The 17775-nt window shown below is 42.9% G+C and overlaps 1 protein-coding gene across 3 annotated transcripts in view; it reads left to right on the top strand.

The window, feature by feature from the left end:
* The window catches only part of CENPC (centromere protein C), a 68835-nt gene extending 54660 nt beyond the window's left edge, over positions 1 to 14175 (top strand). For all 3 annotated transcript variants that reach the window (XM_075127426.1, XM_048847069.2, XM_048847072.2), the window contains one exon: positions 13911 to 14175. In XM_075127426.1, coding sequence (XP_074983527.1) covers positions 13911 to 13953 — 43 coding nt within the window. In that variant the 3' untranslated portion in view covers positions 13954 to 14175. The remainder of the gene's footprint in view (positions 1 to 13910) is intronic.
* The last annotated feature ends 3600 nt before the right edge of the window (positions 14176 to 17775 follow it).

Genomic DNA, 17775 nt, shown 5'->3' with positions numbered 1-17775 from the left:
TCATTTAGAAGTCTTATCACGCTGCATGCTGAGTCTTCTTGTCCTTATCAATTTATTGTTTAATGCCTAACAAATATAGTTTCATTTGTCAAGTTTTAACAGAATAGATGGTCATAAATGAAAATAAAATACAGCTTTTATATTTAAATTTTTACTGATGAAAATATGAATGTTTAAGTCGAACATCCAGAAGGTTTATTATAATGCTTGAGGACCTGTTAGAATCCCTTCTCTGCAATCCCACCTAACATTGAAAGTTGAAATGGTCAGAGAGAGAGTACTATTCTCCTCAGGTTTTCATGGCCAGTGATCCCAGGAGGCTTCCGCAAACTTGTTGATTTTCAAGCCAAGAATGTTATTTAATTTTATTGGCCTGGGGTTAACATTCTAGACTAGGAAAATGCTGAGATCGAAGATCTCAAATGTGTGTATCAACATTAGGGACAGTTGTTTTTTGACAAAACAGAGAGATGTAAATGGGATCAAAGGGAGTCACTGAATTACTAGGCACACTCCTGCTTTGTATATTTATCAGATTGCCATGGTTTAAATAAGACATTTTAATTGTCTAGGCACATATTTAGAGTACTTCTGTATGAATTTGATCCATTTAGCGTTAAGACTGCTTCACTATCAATAAGCAGTTTAATTATCTTCACAAAATGTTTGTTCGTGCATTGTTAAAATATTACCAGAAGAGCTAGTGTTAATGCCAATAGTTGTTCTTCGAGTGTTTGCAGGTGTATGTTGGACTCAGGTGTGCACATGCTCAGTGTGTCATAGTTGGAGAACTTTGTGTAGTAGTACCTGTCGGGGTGGTGCATGTGCCCTGTGCCACCTCAGGCCCCCTCCTGAGGCTACGTAAAAGGGTTGCACTGCCCTTGTGCCCCCAGTTCCTTCTTACTACTTGCAGCCTGAGTCGGAGATCCCTGTGCAGTTTACTTTATAGGCACTGCATTACAGTGAGTTTTCTCTGTTGTTTTTGAAGATTGTTAGTATTAGTTTAGTACCCACTACTTAGTTTGTATTCATTTTAAGTAGTTAGTCTGAAATCTAGTGATATGACCTCACCAGGTTGAAGATCCCCCCCCCCCACACACACACACACTGATCGCACAGTGCTTGCTGTGTCTGGATGAGTGACACAACAGAAACGTGCAGTATCTGCTGGTCATTCAAGAGAATGCAAATTCCTGGAGAACTGTATCTCAAACAGCACCTCATGGAAAAGCCAGGAGGCCTGATTAAACACCAGGGCCTTTGACAGATCTGGCCCCTTACACTGCCTCAAAGGGGGTAGTGGTCTCATATAAACCTCTAGACCAGCTATATATGAAGACTACAGAATGAGTGGTTCGTTCTGAATATGTGGGTATTTTATTTTACCTTGCATCTTTTACCTTGATAGTATGGCAACTGCCAACCACATTAGAATTCTTAACGTTTACCTCTACTATGCTCCATGACTTCCTCGATAGTAATGAGGACCTCTGGGAAAATCATGAACGTACAGTGTACTCCTGAAGCCAAGTGTCTAGACAGCAGATGGTGTGGATAACGTTAGCCTCCCAGGCTAGTCAAGTTTCATTACGGCCTAAGATAAGGATAAACCACAGCTATTCAAATATTCTCCCTTTTCTGAATTACCTCTGCCATTGCACAGGAAAAGGAGGAAGTAGAAAAAGCTGAATAGGAGTTGAAAGCTGTTTGAGGACCCACTACCTGTGAATCACTTTGTTGAAAGTCTTGGTAGTGATTGTTATGCTAAACTTCTGGCACACATGAAAATAGTGAAGATGAATTGGCTTCACAGTACCTTGTATTTGGTTTGTCAGCTGCTAACTAACTTCAAAGCTATCTGCAAAAGTGCTTGGACATTCCAAGAACATTCCTTTGAAAGAGGGGGTTTGGAGTGGAGAAGTTGGTAGCTGCCTTCCAGTAGCTTCCTTAACAAGAAAGCCCAATGTGTTGTAAAGAACAAAGTCTGAGCTAAGTGAGGTCTCAGAAGGTCTGTTTTTTATTTATTTAAGTAGCAGTGCTCGCTTATGATCCTGGTGCTAGCTATTCTATTAAAATGCAGCCCCAGCCAAAGCTGCTATGTCTAGTGTGTAGAGTTTGGAGAAGGTGTGCAGATATCTCCAAATTAGGTGCCTTGACTCTTCAGTGGATATCTGTACCTTCTTGTTCTGCCCACAGACTTAGTTTAATCTTCCTTGGACAGACTTCATTTTGAGATAAATAATGGAATACATTATTAAACCAACTAGTGATAGTGGAGGAGTAGATGTTTCCTTGGTTCCACAGTATGCCATGAAAAGGGAGTCTGAGTTCCTAAAACAGGAATTGCAATGCAAATAAAACTGGCTTTAAGGACGTATAGTTTATGGAAAATTTTCTCTTTAGGGGAGAAGGAAAAGCAGAATTGGAAAACATACTGGTAGTTGTGAAAATCAAGCACTTTTTGAAAAATGTAGTCCTACATTTATAAATCTTGTCTAGTCTATTACTAGAAATAGTTGCACTGTATGTAAGGGAGCAGTATGACTGCTCAGAGCTCAAGTATGAAACTGCAGAAAAAACTGAGAGTCTCTGGATTAAGTTTAGAAGCCTGAGCAACAAGGGTGATGTCGTGATGGGAGTCTGCTATAGACCACCGGACCAGAGGGATGAGGTGGACGAGGTTTTCTTCCGGCAAGTTGCAGAAGCTACTAGATCGCACGCCCTGGTTCTCATGGGCGACTTCAATCATCCTGATATCTGCTGGGAGAGCAATACAGCGGTGCACAGACAATCCAGGAAGTTTTTGGAAAGTGGAGGGGACAATTTCCTGGTGCAAGTGCTGAAGGAACCAATTAGGGAAGAATTAGTAGGGGAAGCAAAAGTGGATGGGAACCTGGGAGGCAGTGACCATGAGATGGTCGAGTTCAGGATCCTGACACAAGGAAGAAAGGAAAGCAGCAGAATACGGACCCTGGACTTCAGAAAAGCAGACTTTGACAACCTCAGGGAACTGATGGGCAGGATCCCCTGGGAGAATAACATGAGGGGGAAAGGAGTCCAGGAGAGCTGGCTGTATTTTAAAGAATCCTTATTGAAGTTATGGGGACAAACCATCCAGATGTGTAGAAAGAATAGTAAATATGGCAGGCGACCAGCTTGGCTTAACAGTGAAATCCTTGCTGATCTTGAACATAAAAAAGAAGCTTACAAGAAGTGGAAGATTGGACAAATGACCAGGGATGAGTATATAAATATTGCTCGGGCATGTAGGAATGGAATCAGGAAGGCTAAATCACACCTGGAGTTGCAGCTAGCGAGGGATGTTAAGAGTAACAAGAAGGGTTTCTTCAGGTATGTTGGCAATAAGAAGAAATCAAAGGAAAGTGTGGGCCCCTTACTAAATGAGGGAGGCAACCTAGTGACAGAGGTTGTGGAAAAAGCTAACATACTCAATGCTTTTTTTGCCTCTGCCTTCATGAACAAGGTCAGCTCCCAGACTACTGCACTGGGCAGCACAGCATGGGGAGGAGGTGACCAGCCCCCTGTGAAGGAAGAAGTGGTTTGGGACTATTTAGAAAAACTGGACGTGCACAAGTCCATGGGGCTGGATGTGTTGCATCCGAGAGTGCTAAAGGAATTGGCGGATGTGATTGCAGAGCCATTGGCCATTATCTTTGAAAACTCATGGCGATTGGGGGAAGTCCCAGAAGATTGGAAAAAGGCTAATGTAGTGCCCATCTTTAAAAAAGGGAAGAAGGATGATCCTGGGAACTACAGGCCAGTCAGCCTCACCTCAGTCCCCGGAAAAATCATGGAGCATGTCCTCAAGGAATCAATTCTGAAGCACTTAGATGAGAGAAAGTGATCAGGAACAGTCAGCATGGATTCACCAAGGGCAAGTCATACCTGACTAATCTAATTGCCTTCTATGATGAGATAACTGGCTCTGAGGATGAGGGGAAAGCAGTGGACGTGTTATTCCTCGACTTTAGCAAAGTTTTTGACACGGTCTCCCACAGTATTCTTGCCAGCAAGTTAAAGTAGTATGGGCTGGATGGATGCACTACAAGGTGGGTAGAAAGTTGGCTAGATTGTCAGGCTCACCGGGTAGTGATCAATGGCTCCATGTCGAGTTGGCAGCTGGTATCTAGCGGAGTGCCCCAAAGGTCGGTCCTGGGGCCGGTTTTGTTCAATATCTTCATTAATGATCTGGAGGATGGTGTGGATTGCACCCTCAGCAAGTTTGCAGATGACACTAAACTGGGAGGAGAGGTAGATACGCTGGAGGGCAGGGATAGGATACAGAGGGACCTAGACAAATTGGAGGATTGGGCCAAAAGAAATCTGATGAGGTTCAACAAGGACAAGTGCAGAGTCCTGCACTTAGGGCGGAAGAATCCAAGGCACCGCTACAGACTAGGGACCGAATGGCTCGGCAGCAGTCCTGCAGAGAAGGACCTAGGGGTTACAGTGGACGAGAAGCTGGATATGAGTCAACAGTGTGCCCTTGTTGCCAAGAAGGCCAATGGCATTTTGGGATGTATAAGTAGGGGCATTGCCAACAGATCGAGGGACGTGATCGTTCCCCTCTATTCGACATTGGTGAGGCCTCATCTGGAGTACTGTGTCCGGTTTTGGGCCCCACACTACAAGGATATGGAGAAATTGGAGAGTCCAGCAAAGGGCAACAAAAATGATTAGGGGACTGGAACACATGACTTATGAGGAGAGGCTGAGGGAACTGGGATTGTTTAGTCTACGGAAGAAAAGAATGAGGGGGGATTTGATAGCTGCTTTTAACTACCTGAAAGGTGGATCCAAAGAGGATGGATCTAGACTATTCTTAGTGATAGCAGATGACAGGACAAGGAGTAATGGTCTAAAGTTGCAGTGGGGGAAGTTTAGGTTGGATATTAGGAAAAACTTTTTCACTAGGAGGGTGGTGAAACACTGGAATGCGTTACCTAGGGAGGTGGTGGAATCCCCTTCCTTAGAAGTTTTTAAGGTCAGGCTTGAGAAAGCCCTGGCTGGGATGATTTAGTTGGGGATTGGTCCTGCTCTGGGCAGGGGGTTGGACTAGATGGCCTCCAGAGGTCCCTTCCAACTCTGTTATTCTATGATTCTATGAAATGTTTCCGATATACTCCAGTAGGTGGACCTCTAAGCACAGTTATTTTTTAGTTCAGCATCTGTATTCGGCTATTTTGGGGGGTTTGTATAATGCACATCATTTACATGGTACAATAACTTTATCCAAGGAAATAGGACAACCTATCATTTTATTTACTTGATAGACCATAATGATGTCTATTGTATAATGCTATATAAAAGTGAGGTTGGATGACTCTAGTTAGGTAATAGAATACAGAGCATTTTATCTAGTAAGTTACTTGTTCAGATATGAGCCAGGTTATTATTGAACAAGATTGGTGTTCTCTGTTAGCTGTACTTTTTGAGGTATGAGATGAAATGGTGACATCAGTTTACTTTTTCTTGGGCACATCCATATCATAGTTTTGGTAGGCTTAGCAGAGAGATCAAGGATCGAAGGTACTGAACTTCTCTGTTATTGCGGGACGTGGTACATCCATATCATGGGCATGAAAAAGACACAATGGCATTACAGTGTGTTATTCCATTGATGCCTCCAGAGATGTGCCTGGTCTGCTGACAAACTGACAGCCCTGAAGCCTTAAATTTTTAACACATTTTACGAAAACTAATCAAGAGCTAAAGCCAAAAACATGTTATGCCCAAGTGTAGTTTCTAACATGATTGATTTATTTGCTTTGTGCTGAGTCTGGGTTCACATCAGCTGACTTGGACTTGCAAGATTCGGGCTGCGGGGCTAAAAGTAGCAGTGTAGACCTTCCCACTTGGACTGGAGCTCAGGCTCAGAGACCAGGCTCCAGCTATTTTTAGCTCTGCAGTTCAATTCCTGTGAACCCAAGTCACTTGACCTGGGCTCTGAGTCTCTATGCCACTGTAAAGACATACCCTTAGTCCCAGGTGGTACAAAACTGATTCAAGTGCATCATATAAACCTCTGGAACAAAGTGTCTTGTTTAAGTAAGGGTGTGGGTGTATTCTGTTGATTTTGTAGTTTGTTCACCTGAGAAAGAGGAACAGCTTACCAGTTTACCCTGAAGTAAAGGACGGCCCAGTTTACAGACTAGTGTGGCAACAGAGATTGATCCTTGTTGGTTCCTGATCTGTTGAACCAGACACTTGCCTGTGGACAAAGACATTTTTTGTTGGTTGGTTGTGAAAGAACACTGAGTAAAATCTCTTGTGTGTGTACGCTTCCTCTGGTGTCGTGGTCATTTCTTAGGTCTGGGGGCAGCCAACTGAAATGCTCTCTGCTTGAGCCTCATTTATTTGCCCAAATACCCCAAAACAAATTTTATACTATAAAGTTGAAGACTTTCTTCTCAGTAGGTTTTTGCAAGGCTAGATGAGACTTGTATCTTTTGAATAAAAACATCGACATTTCCTTTAAGACTCCAGGTTACTCTCATGACCTTGTGCAATGTTGGGTCTATACAGTTCTTCTTTGAGAGATGTCCCTGTGGGTGCTCCACTCCAGGTGTTGATGCATCCCTGCACCTTCGCTCACAGATTTTTACAGCAGTCCTCATACTGGTTGTGCATGTGGAGAGCCTGCCCCCCGCTCTGAGTGTACCTTAATAGTTCATGAGCGCGACTGGTCTCCTCAGTTCCTTCTCTACTGTCCCCGGCCTGAGACGGAGGTCAGCAGACTCATTAGAGACTTTCTCTCCCTTTGTTACAATTACCTTTCTAGTTAGTTAGTTAGTTACCAGGAGTATTTAGTTTCCATCTCTCTCTCTCTCTCTCAAAAAAAAACAAACAACTTTTTCTTTATTCCTGTCAGCGGCAGCCGCTTCCGACATGCCTGGCTCCCCAGGCTTTAAGTGCTGCTCTACCTGCAATGATGCCATCCCCCTGTCGGATGGCCATTCAAAATGCATAAAATGTTTGGGGGACTCCCACATTCCCTCCCAAAACGTGCCCACTGCAGCAAGCTTAAATCTAGGGCACGGAAGGACACGAAGCTGAGACTAAAACTGCTCCTCCTCCAGAAATCCTTAGGGTCAGCTTCAGACCCGGGTGCCGACTCTGGCTCCGCTGCACACCACAACCCCCCCGCCTCAAAGAAGGACAAAAAAAGTCCAAAAAATGGCACCTTCTCTCACCCGCGGGAAGAGAGTTCCCTGGGCGGGTCTACAGCCTCCCTCCCGGCGCTTCCCTGGCTGAGCACTTTTGACGTGCTGGGCTCCTCCGGCGCTGCGCGAAACCCGGCTGCAGCAGTACCGCAAAGCTTCAGGCTTCCAGTTGCCTGCCTCTCATATGGCACCATTCGGCACCGTTTCTGTCGCGGTGCCAACACAGGCTGATAGGCCTGACCCCCCGTGGGCTGTTCTTGCTCTCCCGGCACCGGCACCTGCTGGGCTGGCCAGCAGTGAAACAACGCTTAGGACACTGGTGCAGAGGAACTTTTCTTCATAGCAGATTCCTCTTGCACAGCCCTCACCTCACAGAGGGGCTCCAGCACTGCAGTTTACACAGTCAAGGGACCTGCTGGTGTCGCCCATCCTGCAGTCACCCATAATTAATGCCTGCTTCTCTCCAAATGCTCAGTCAGGGTCTGGACAGCCTTCATCCAGTGATGAGGAAGCTAGACTGCAGGGGAAATGCTCACCATATCAAATCTCCCATCCTCAGACCCCAATCAATAGAAGTCACAGAAAAATTACCTCATCCTACTCTCAGGATCCTGCCCCATGGTATGTAAACCCCTGGATGGAACCACCTATGCCCTTCCCACCACTGGCAATATTGGACCCTCCCCCCCCTCCCCCGGGGATACTGTTCCTGAAGGCTTGTAGTCCATCTTTGGGTGGAATGTTGGTGTAGAGGGCTTCTACATCCATAGTGGCTAGGATGGTGTTTTCAGGAAGATCACAGATGGATTGTAGTTTCCTCAGGAAGTCAGTGGTGTCTTGAAGATAGCTGGGAGAGCTGGTAGCATAGGGCCCACCTGAAGTGTACAGCCCCTCAACCTGAAGCACATACTCACCAGGAACCACACAACAGAACCACTAACCCAGGAGCCTATCCTTGCAACAAAGCCCGTTGCCAACTGTGTCCACATATCTATTCAGGGGACACCATCATAGGGCCTAATCACATCAGCCACACTATCAGAGGCTCCTTCACCTGCACATCTACCAATGTGATATATGCCATCATGTGCCAGCAATGCCCCTCTGCCACGTACATTGGCCAAACTGGACAGTCTCTACGTAAAAGAATAAATGGACACAAATCAGATGTCAAGAATTATAACATTCAAAAACCAGTCTGAGAACACTTCAATCTCTTTGGTCACTCGATTACAGACCTAAAAGTCACAATTCTTCAACAAAAAAACTTCAAAAACAGACTCCGAGAGACTGCTGAATTGGAATTAATTTGCAAACTGGATACAATTAACTTAGGCTTGAATAAAGACTGGGAGTGGATGTGTCATTACACAAAGTAAAACTATTTCCCCATGTTTATTCCGCCCCTCCCCCCCCCCGCTCTTCCTCACACGATCTTGTCAACTGCTGGAAATGGCCCGCCTTAATTATCACTACAAAAGGTTCCCCCCCCCCCCAGCTCTCCTGCTGGTAATAGCTCACCTTACCTGATCACTCTCCTTACAGTGTGTATGGTAACACCCATTGTTTCATGTTCTCTGTGTATATAAAATCTCCCCACTGTATTTTCCACTGAATGCATCCGATGAAGTGAGCTGTAGCTCACGAAAGCTTATGCTCAAATAAATTTTAGTCTTTAAGGTGCCACAAGTAGTCCTTTTCTTTTTGCGGATGCAGACTAACACGGCTGCTACTCTGAAACAGTATTTTCTGATAGTCTTAATACAGCCTCCTACTACAGCTACGCCCCATTTCCTTTTTTCATTTTGAACATGTTACTCTGAAATATTTACAGAAATATAACACATCCTAGAAACATTAGGCTTTAACTTCAAATGAAATGAAGACTTTAACTGTAAAAAAATTAAAATGGAGGTGATAACATGACGGTTCTTTCTGCCTAATAGGAGACAAGTTATAAAAGTATTTTTATGGCATTGGTTGTATGTCAGCTGAATGTTCTGTTGACTTCACAACAGTTCTTTTTAAGAAGGTGGTGTATGAATAAAGTAAGTTTGGGAATTCACTAGTTGGTGGTTTCTTGTTCTAACGGTAGTAAACATGAAAGCTCCTGTTCAATACTGCAGTTTTATGAAGAGAGTTTAGGGATTATCAACCATCAGTATATGAACGTACCTAAACCAACATGCCTAAAATCAAAGGGAGCGATAGGAAAGAAGCAGTTGAATGGGCCAAAGTCACAAATAGTTTTTTTTAAAGTAAAATATAAACATTGTCAAGAGTTAGGTAAGATGGTAAAGTTGTTATGGTAAGATTGCAGAAAACCAGTTTCTTTAGATTCTTCAAAGTCAAATATGCCATTGAATGGAACTTTGTTTATTGAAATGGAAGAGCAGAACACAGAGTTTGACTGTGTAAGTGAAATATTTCCATTGCCATTTTCAACAGAACATAGCCACCATGGTAACTTAGATCCCTGTCCTGGGTTTCTACTAGTTCTTACATTATTCATGTAGGAGCAATGAGTTTTTTCATCAACAACCCAAAAGGCAGTGTTCAACTGGTGATTATTCCATAAAGGCAACAGAAGACGATACCTGAACTTGATAAATTGTATCCTTCCTTTATGCTAACCTCACCTTCATTGTAGCACAAAATGGGCAATTTAAAGAAATTAAAGTTAATTAAATATAGAAAAGTTTTTCAAACATAATTTGTGAAATTTTATTACTGATGGGGGGACTCCCCTAGGGTGCAGTAGTCTGTACATTGAATAGACCAAGAACCCTCCCTTATGTCTCAATAAATGCCAAGTCAGCTCTGGGGCTAATTAACAAATTTACAATTAAGCTTATGAGGTAGGACTAATTATATAGCCTGGCAGGGAAAAAGTGCTGAAGGAAGGTCCTTGAGAGGAAAGTCTGAGGCTCCCAGTATTGGCCCATAAAGTACAATTACGTGATAATTGCAGAGGTCATGCTGCACCCAGCAAATGTACCCTCATTTATTATTGTAGCTGATTTTACTAATATTGGTAAATGCAAACACTTGCTTTTTGAGTAACTAGAATTTGTTGAACACTTTTATGAAAATTCATAGCTAAGGCGCCTTGGCAGTTGTGGGAATAAGTTAATACCCATGTGTCATAGCTGAACAAATATTTTAACTTATAAATAAGGCTCAGTGTATTTTAAGAGCTAAATAAGTTTTGATCATGTTGAATGTTTACTTTTATGTTTTACTACTTGTTTCTGTTTTGTTTTTGTATTTTTGGGTCAGGATCTCCTTAGAGCTCATAGATTCCAAGGCCAGGAAGGGACCATTGTGATCTAGTCTGATTCGTATTGGTTAAACTTTAAATAAACCAAATGAAAGTATAGGTGGATCAATCTCATCCAATCAGTCTAGGCTAGATGTCATTTTACTCTACTTCAGTCTTCTGCTTCAGTAAAATAACTTGGTCATTGAATGGCCAGACTAACCACACTCTCCAGATACAAAACGAAGAACCTGTTTTGCTTTCTGAACCTGACAGAAAATGAAAAAAAAAATGCAATTAGAGTTGTACGATAGCAATAATAGTTTGCCCCTCAGTTTTCCTCAAAATAATCCAATTCTGGTTTTGTAATTTATCCACTTGGGGGATCAGAATTATTGCCTCAATGTCCTTACCTTTCTGTATTCTAAATAAGTGTACGACAAAGTGCCAAGCTTGATTTTAAATTTCTTGGATTTACTTAGTCTAATTTGTGATTTATTATATTCTGTTTTACAACAAACTAGGGGGCCTGATCCTGCAAACACTTAAACATATTCTTAATATTACATACATAAATAGTTCCACTGATGGCATTACCTTTGCACAGGTGAAGAGGGTTAAGCTTGTGCAGAAATTTGTGGGATTTGGGCACAGGCCAGCTCCTAAATCATATATATATAAATAATCATATATAAATCATATAGGCATTTTGAAAAAATCTCTGACCCCTATGGTCCCTTCCCTGAGGTGTCCTTAGGAAGGTCACAGCATCTTATGTCTCCCTTAGCATTTTTTGTCCATTTGTGTGGTCTCTGCCAATAAGCAGCAAATACTTCTCAGATTGTTGATGCACAAAGCACTTTGAGGATCAATTGGACTATGAATAATTATCTTGGTTTGGGGTTGTGTGCAGGGACAGGAAAGTACTGTGACCTTCCCAATTTCTGTTTGTATTCCTATGGGTGAAGAGTTATGTGATTGTGTTGTGTGGGAAGTGTCACCTTAAGTCTGCATTTCCTGCAGCTTTTCTAGGTTGTTTTGGTTCTGGGATTCAAACTCTGACATTCTGGAAGAGCACAGGGCCCTGTTTTGTCCCTGCAATTGTAACTCCATGTCAACAAGCATTTTAGCAAGTGAATTTACATGCTCCCTCTTCCTCCCTCTGCCCCTTCAGAAAGTTGGGGTAGTGAGGGAGGGCATGACTGCTGGGGAGGAGGTGCTTCCCTAGTTCTCCTCATCTGTCAGCACCTCCTCTCCTGGCCTCTCCATGCCCACCCGGTGGGGTTGAGTGACCAATAGGAAAAAAGAAGCTAGTGGTGGAAGAGCTGCAAGGACATCAGTTACGAGCTGGCCACAACACTGGGAGGAAGAGGAGCTGGGCCGTGCCCACTTCACCTCAGAGTCACTCCCCTTTCCCCAGTAGTGGCAGAGAAGAGGAGCCCTGGAATCCCTTCTCATTGGGACCTGTGCAGCTGCATCCCTTAGGGGTTTCCTGGTAGAGGGAAAGGGTTGTATGGCTTCCCCCTTCCCTGTCCCTGGGGGAAATGGAAGTCCTGAGTCTCTTCTCCACCTGTCACAATTAGAGCAGGTCTGTTCCTGTTGGTAACCATAAACTTCAGGAGGGCATGTGAGGAGGCTATGTCTGGAGGGAGGAATTTGAGGGAAGGAGAATTGGAAGCGAAATGCATGACTGAAAGGGGACAGTTAGCCAGACTTCTATGGATTTTAGAGAGGCTGCAGAATAAGCTTTAAATGGCACTCATGCTGAGGAGAGCTTGCAAAGACAATGGCTCTTTAAGTGCCACCATTTCATCAAAAGACAGCCTAATAACCACTGCTAATCTAAAAATGTTACACCAAGCACAGCACTGGCCCCTAGACCTGCAGAGTCCGTCCTGTGTCTTCCTGGTGCCCTCCAGGACCTCTAAAGAGTGCTCCTCACTTAGAGCAGGGGGTGATTCCCAATGTAGAATCTCTGTACAGCTTTGGAAGGCTCCTTGCACCAAACCCAGCCAAAATGCTCAGTCCCCTGAAGAGCCAAAATAGCCTTCTGGTTCTAAACTGAGGCATTGAGATTGTGAATTGACTAAAGCTAAGCCAGGAACTGAACTGAGAAGTCCTAAGTCCCCGTCCAGTGTGTTAAACACAAGACCATCTTTCCTACCTCTCATGGGGTTGTGGAGTGGTGTTTTTCATACAGACCCCAGAAGGCGATTTCCACCACCTCTAAAAATTCTGGTTCAGGTGACTTCCTAACATCAGAAAGGAAGTCTGGAGTAGACTTCTGAACACAATCCTCTGTGCCTTGCTCACTCCATTGTCTCAGCCACAGGGACATGGGCCATATTTAATTTCTTGAACATCCTGAATCCTTTAATACACAGAATCACATCCTCTGAGTATTGCTGTAGGGTACTTCAGCTCTGGCACAGTCAGCCATAATTTTTTAAATTGTCTTTCATATCAGAGTCTTGGGTTCTAATCCCAGCAGCTTTACAAGTGATTCTGCAACTTCCATTTGCAAAGCAAGCTAAATGTAAGTTGCCTCCCGCTCCAGTAGGCATATGAAACAGTGGTGGTTAACGGAGCTCATATGTATCCCAGAGCAACCCAGTGAAACTTTACAGAACTAAAAAGAAAATCTAATACATTTTAGGTTGTTATATTTTGGTGCTGGTTCTTGGTCCTGGACTCTAGATCTCAGCAGGGAAAGTCCAGTGAAATGTTTTGTGGGTAATGCCTTTAAATCCCTCCCCTGATCTCTATGCAAAAAAAGCACTAGAAGAAAGTTAAAACGTTAAATAAGTCATTTTATGTTAGGAACGCTTTGATCAAATGCCTCCAAACTTGCGCCACAAACTCTACCCCAGGCCTAGAACTAGTATAGCAGTTTTCAGTCTGATTATATATGGGGATTTTAGAGCAGTTTGAAAATTCAGCATCCCGTTGAAACTCCTCCACATAACATAGTGCATCTAGAGTGAGCACTGTGCATTAAAATGTGTACTAAAAGTTCTAACAGTAATTTCTGCTCTTCAAATAATTTTTGCTGTGACTACACAATATACATAAAGTCACAATAATCAACCAAATAAAGCAGCAGATGAATAACATTTACAGATAAAATGCAGTGTCACAGCAAGGAGTGATTTTGTAATGACAACTGACGTAGTGGTTGAGGGAACCATAAGATCTTGGAGATGTCAAATGAATAGGTTTAACAGATTTCATTAATCTGGTAGAGGCTAATCTGCCTGTTTTTAGTGTAAATGGGGTGTGTGTGTGTGTGTGTGAAAATCACCTTTGTATCTGGACAGTGTTTCCGTGCTGTTATGAATAAAAATTGCCTTGCTGTCCACTGGCTTTTTTTAGGTTATGATATGGGCAAGTGGGGGAACAGTAAATTTTTGCTGAAAGATTGATCTGTTAATTTGAATAAACTAACTTCCATGCTTTTTGTATTTCAGGCCAATTATAGAACATTCATTAAATGAGTCCTCCTCCTCATAGCCTGTCCAGCAAATTGGAGATCATCTTACATTGGATATTGGGGGATTCTAAAGAAGTCTGTAATTACTTTTCAGCTGGAATTCTCTTCAGGTCTGGGAATATATTGTTTCGTGGACATTGACACAGATCTCTTTGTCAGCTGTATGTTGTAAATTTATGTAACCATTTGTGGTCACACGAGTCATTTCTGGTTTTGTATCAATAAAGAGTAAATAAGGTAAATCAGAGCCTTAAATTCTTCACTTTTATAGCACATTTAAGAATGTATTTTCTGGCACTGTATGGGGTTTCTTCAGAAAAATCCAGATGTTTGTATGATAACAGGCAGTGTCTCACTTGTAACATTCATTAAAATATGAGCTACACGGGTGAAACTTTTCAGGGGTTTCATCGAAAGTGCTTCTCGCTGCTCTAACTGCTCCCATTGAAGCCAAAGGGAGTTTGATTGTTGACTTCAGTGGGAGTGGAGTTAGGCCAGTGCAGAGCACTTTTGCATATCCTGCCTGTAAATGTTGTGATTTTAGTTTTGCTGAATTGCTGTTGAAATCTAGGTGGTCTTATGTCTATGGGTCAAGCAGCCCGGAGTCCCACACCGAAAGGTGAGCTTCATAGGATTCTTCTTATTGTTGAGCTGGGTTACAGATTTAGTTAGAGCCTGCTGCATAATCCTGTGCATTTGCTACTCTCATCTTGAAATACCTGACGGGTCACTTGCATCTCCTTCAGCATCTTTTGTTTTCAAGACGTTCTCTGTTAGCTGCAGACAGTGATCTCTGAGCATTACCCACTATGGCAGGTCTCAGACACTTATCAGAGTGAAATAAAATGAAAGCACCTCCCCTCCCCTCAGGAAAATATGATCCATTAGTTTTTTCATTTGCCAGAAGCATCAGTTTTTAATATTTTTCCTCTCCTTTTATCTCCCAGGAATATCAATCTGCATAGATCTATTATTAATACCACAGCAAGAAGCTCAGCTTCTCAGAAATCTTTACTATAGGTCATAAAAGTAGGTCTCCCCAGAGCAGTTTAAAATCTGAATTGGATTCAGGTAAGCTGTGAATACTGCTGTGTTTTTGAAACAAAACATCTTTACGGTGCTTAGTTTATAAGAAGATGGTGCTCTTTTCTGAGGCAGTGTTGGCTAGGGATTAGAGCTGGGAGTTTGGACCAGCACTGACAAACTAGGATTATGTACGCTGCAGTCAGGAACGTGATTGCAGCTCATATGGATATACCTGGGTTAGCTTTTATTGAGCGAGCTCAGGTACCACGGCAGCAGGAGCTTCAATGCCTGCTAGCTACCCAAGTAATTACATAGGGTTCTGGGTGGGCTTGTACAGCCTGTGCTGAAGCCCATACTGTCACAGCTTCACTGCTTTGGTACTCACTCTAGCTTAATCAAAGTTAGCGTTGGTATGTCTGTGTGAGCTGCAGTCGCACCCCAGCATTGCAGTGTAGATGTACCATAGTGTGGGGGGAGAGAGAGAAACCTTAAAGCTTTTGGAATGGGGGGAAAAGAGAGGAAAGTTACCCTGAACAGGGTGACCTTTGCTAGACAGAGATGTAGAGAAGCGTGTGGGAATCTGGCCTTCGGCAAGGTTTTCTAAACTAATTTAGTACCCAGATCACCCCCATTCACACTGCACAGGAAAATCTCTGTTGGCTTCCTGCCAGCTAGAATCTTTCAATGCATAATTCTGGCGAAGGTCGTTCCAGTGCTGTTAGAACCTGATCTCACTCCCACTGAAGTAATTGCCAAAACTCCCATTGACTTCAGTGGTGAGGAATCATGCCTCCTTGAGGATGTGCTTTATTTCTTAAAGCCTAGCTTTGTGAGATGGATCTCTCACACAGGTGGAGAATTGGCTTCTTGCTTAAAATAAAGTATATACATTATAAAAAATTGGAGAAAGAGCTGGGGTGACTTCCTCGTGTGAAAATATACAGCACCCATGAGCTGAAGTAATTTTAATAGACCTATTACAAGTACTGTTCTGATGAATTAGCTGAATTTTGGGTTGCTTATCCAATGTACAGAATCAAGAATTCCGATGTTTTTTGATCAAAATAAAATTTAAAAATAAGAAATTATGGAAAGTAAACTAAGGATAGGTGATAGTGTTTTCAAATCTGACTAAATCAAATCAGAATAAATCAGTCTGTTCACTAAGGGGTTAACTTACTCCCATAGGGTAGCATTTTCCGAAGCGTTCAATTCCCAGTTCCAAAATTAGCCTAAGTCCCATTGTATGCAATGCTGTTGTAGCCCTATTAGTCCCAGGATATTAGAGAGACAAGGTGGGTGAGGTCATATCTTTTATTGGCTCAGCTTCCGTTGGTGAGAGAGACAAACTTTCACGCTTACACAGAGATCTTTTTCAGGTTTGGGAAACCAATAAAAGATATGACCTCACCCACCTTGTCTCCCTAAATCACATTGCAATTCACCGCGACAGTTCAGTTAGTACACTCGAGTTACTCCACTGGATCTAGCCAAGCTCAAGGGAGAGCAGAGTCGGTAGCCACACTGCAAAACAACAGTGGAGCTACGCAGTGATTGGATTAGCAGCTGGTGAGTAAGATCCACACTGCATTACTAGCTCAAGCTTCAGCAGCATTGGAGCTCCACCCAATCCCCGCTGAATCCCCTTGGATGGGCTAGCTAGCTCGAGCTTAAAGCACCACTTAACTTGAGCTAGAGACTTGTACGTGTGAACGGGAGTCAGGTTAAGGGCAAAATTTGAATTATAGCTCCAGCTGACACTGCAGTAAAGACAACCCCTTAGGTTCCAAAGTGCCTAAATCCTATCTGAAAAAGGAATGTCATGTAGGCATGTTTGAAAATTTTGTCCATTATCTAGTGTCTAATTATCAAGGCGTGGTCAAAGCAGTGGGGAATATACTCCAGGGAACAGTCCTGCACTGTAGGGGGATGGACTATCAGATCTCATATGAGGGTCTCCTCTCTACTATGAGCTGAAAAATCTGAACGTGCATTTCCTATGCTGATTAGATCCAGTCATAAATCTCATAGTAGGACTGCAGTCCAATAAAATTGATCTTGTGATCCAGTATCGTGCATATTGATCTCCTGTACTTGTCACATTTTTTTCAGACATCCATCTCAGATGTGGATCAGCTGCCTTAACAGAATATTATAGCCTTATAACCTTGGTATGACTCTTCCCCTGTCTAGCATCGTTCTGCATTTGGTTTCATTTTCCTCTCCCTCCCTTTTAGATACCATTAAGAATTAACCTTTGCAAAGACGGATGTTCTCACAACTCTAATGCTGTAATGCAGTGCATTTTATGATCCTCCTACATTAGTGCTGTGTGTGCTTTGTTACTGGAAAGAGATATTCTTGTCATAATACAGTGGACATAAAAGCAGATGCAACTTTCCTAAACAGCATTTTATTAAAAACAATAAATAACTAAAATAGCACTGATCACTGAGCAAAATCAAGGCACTTACAATGTTCTGCTAACATAGAACTTAACTGCTTAATTTGTCCCTTTCAGATCTGCACAATAGCCCCTTTGTGTAGTGGTTTCTAATTAGAGAGCAGAGTTAATCAGGTTTTCTAAAAGCTACCTGGGATCTAGATGCATAGATTCTTCTTTGAGTGGTTGCACATGTCCATTCCACTGTAGATGCGTGTGCTCCAGTACCAGTTGGAGAGTTTTTCCCTTCGCAGTACTTGTCGTGGTGGCACAAGCACCCTCTGCTGCCTTGTACACCGCGTGCAGGCACAAAGGGTCAAGCTGCTTCTGACCCCCTTTAGTTCCTTTCTGTCTCCTGGGACGGAGCTCCCAT

This window comes from Caretta caretta, chromosome 4 (assembly GCF_965140235.1).
Source record: "Caretta caretta isolate rCarCar2 chromosome 4, rCarCar1.hap1, whole genome shotgun sequence".
NCBI lineage: Eukaryota > Metazoa > Chordata > Testudines > Cheloniidae > Caretta > Caretta caretta.
This window is presented reverse-complemented; position numbering and strand designations above follow the sequence as displayed.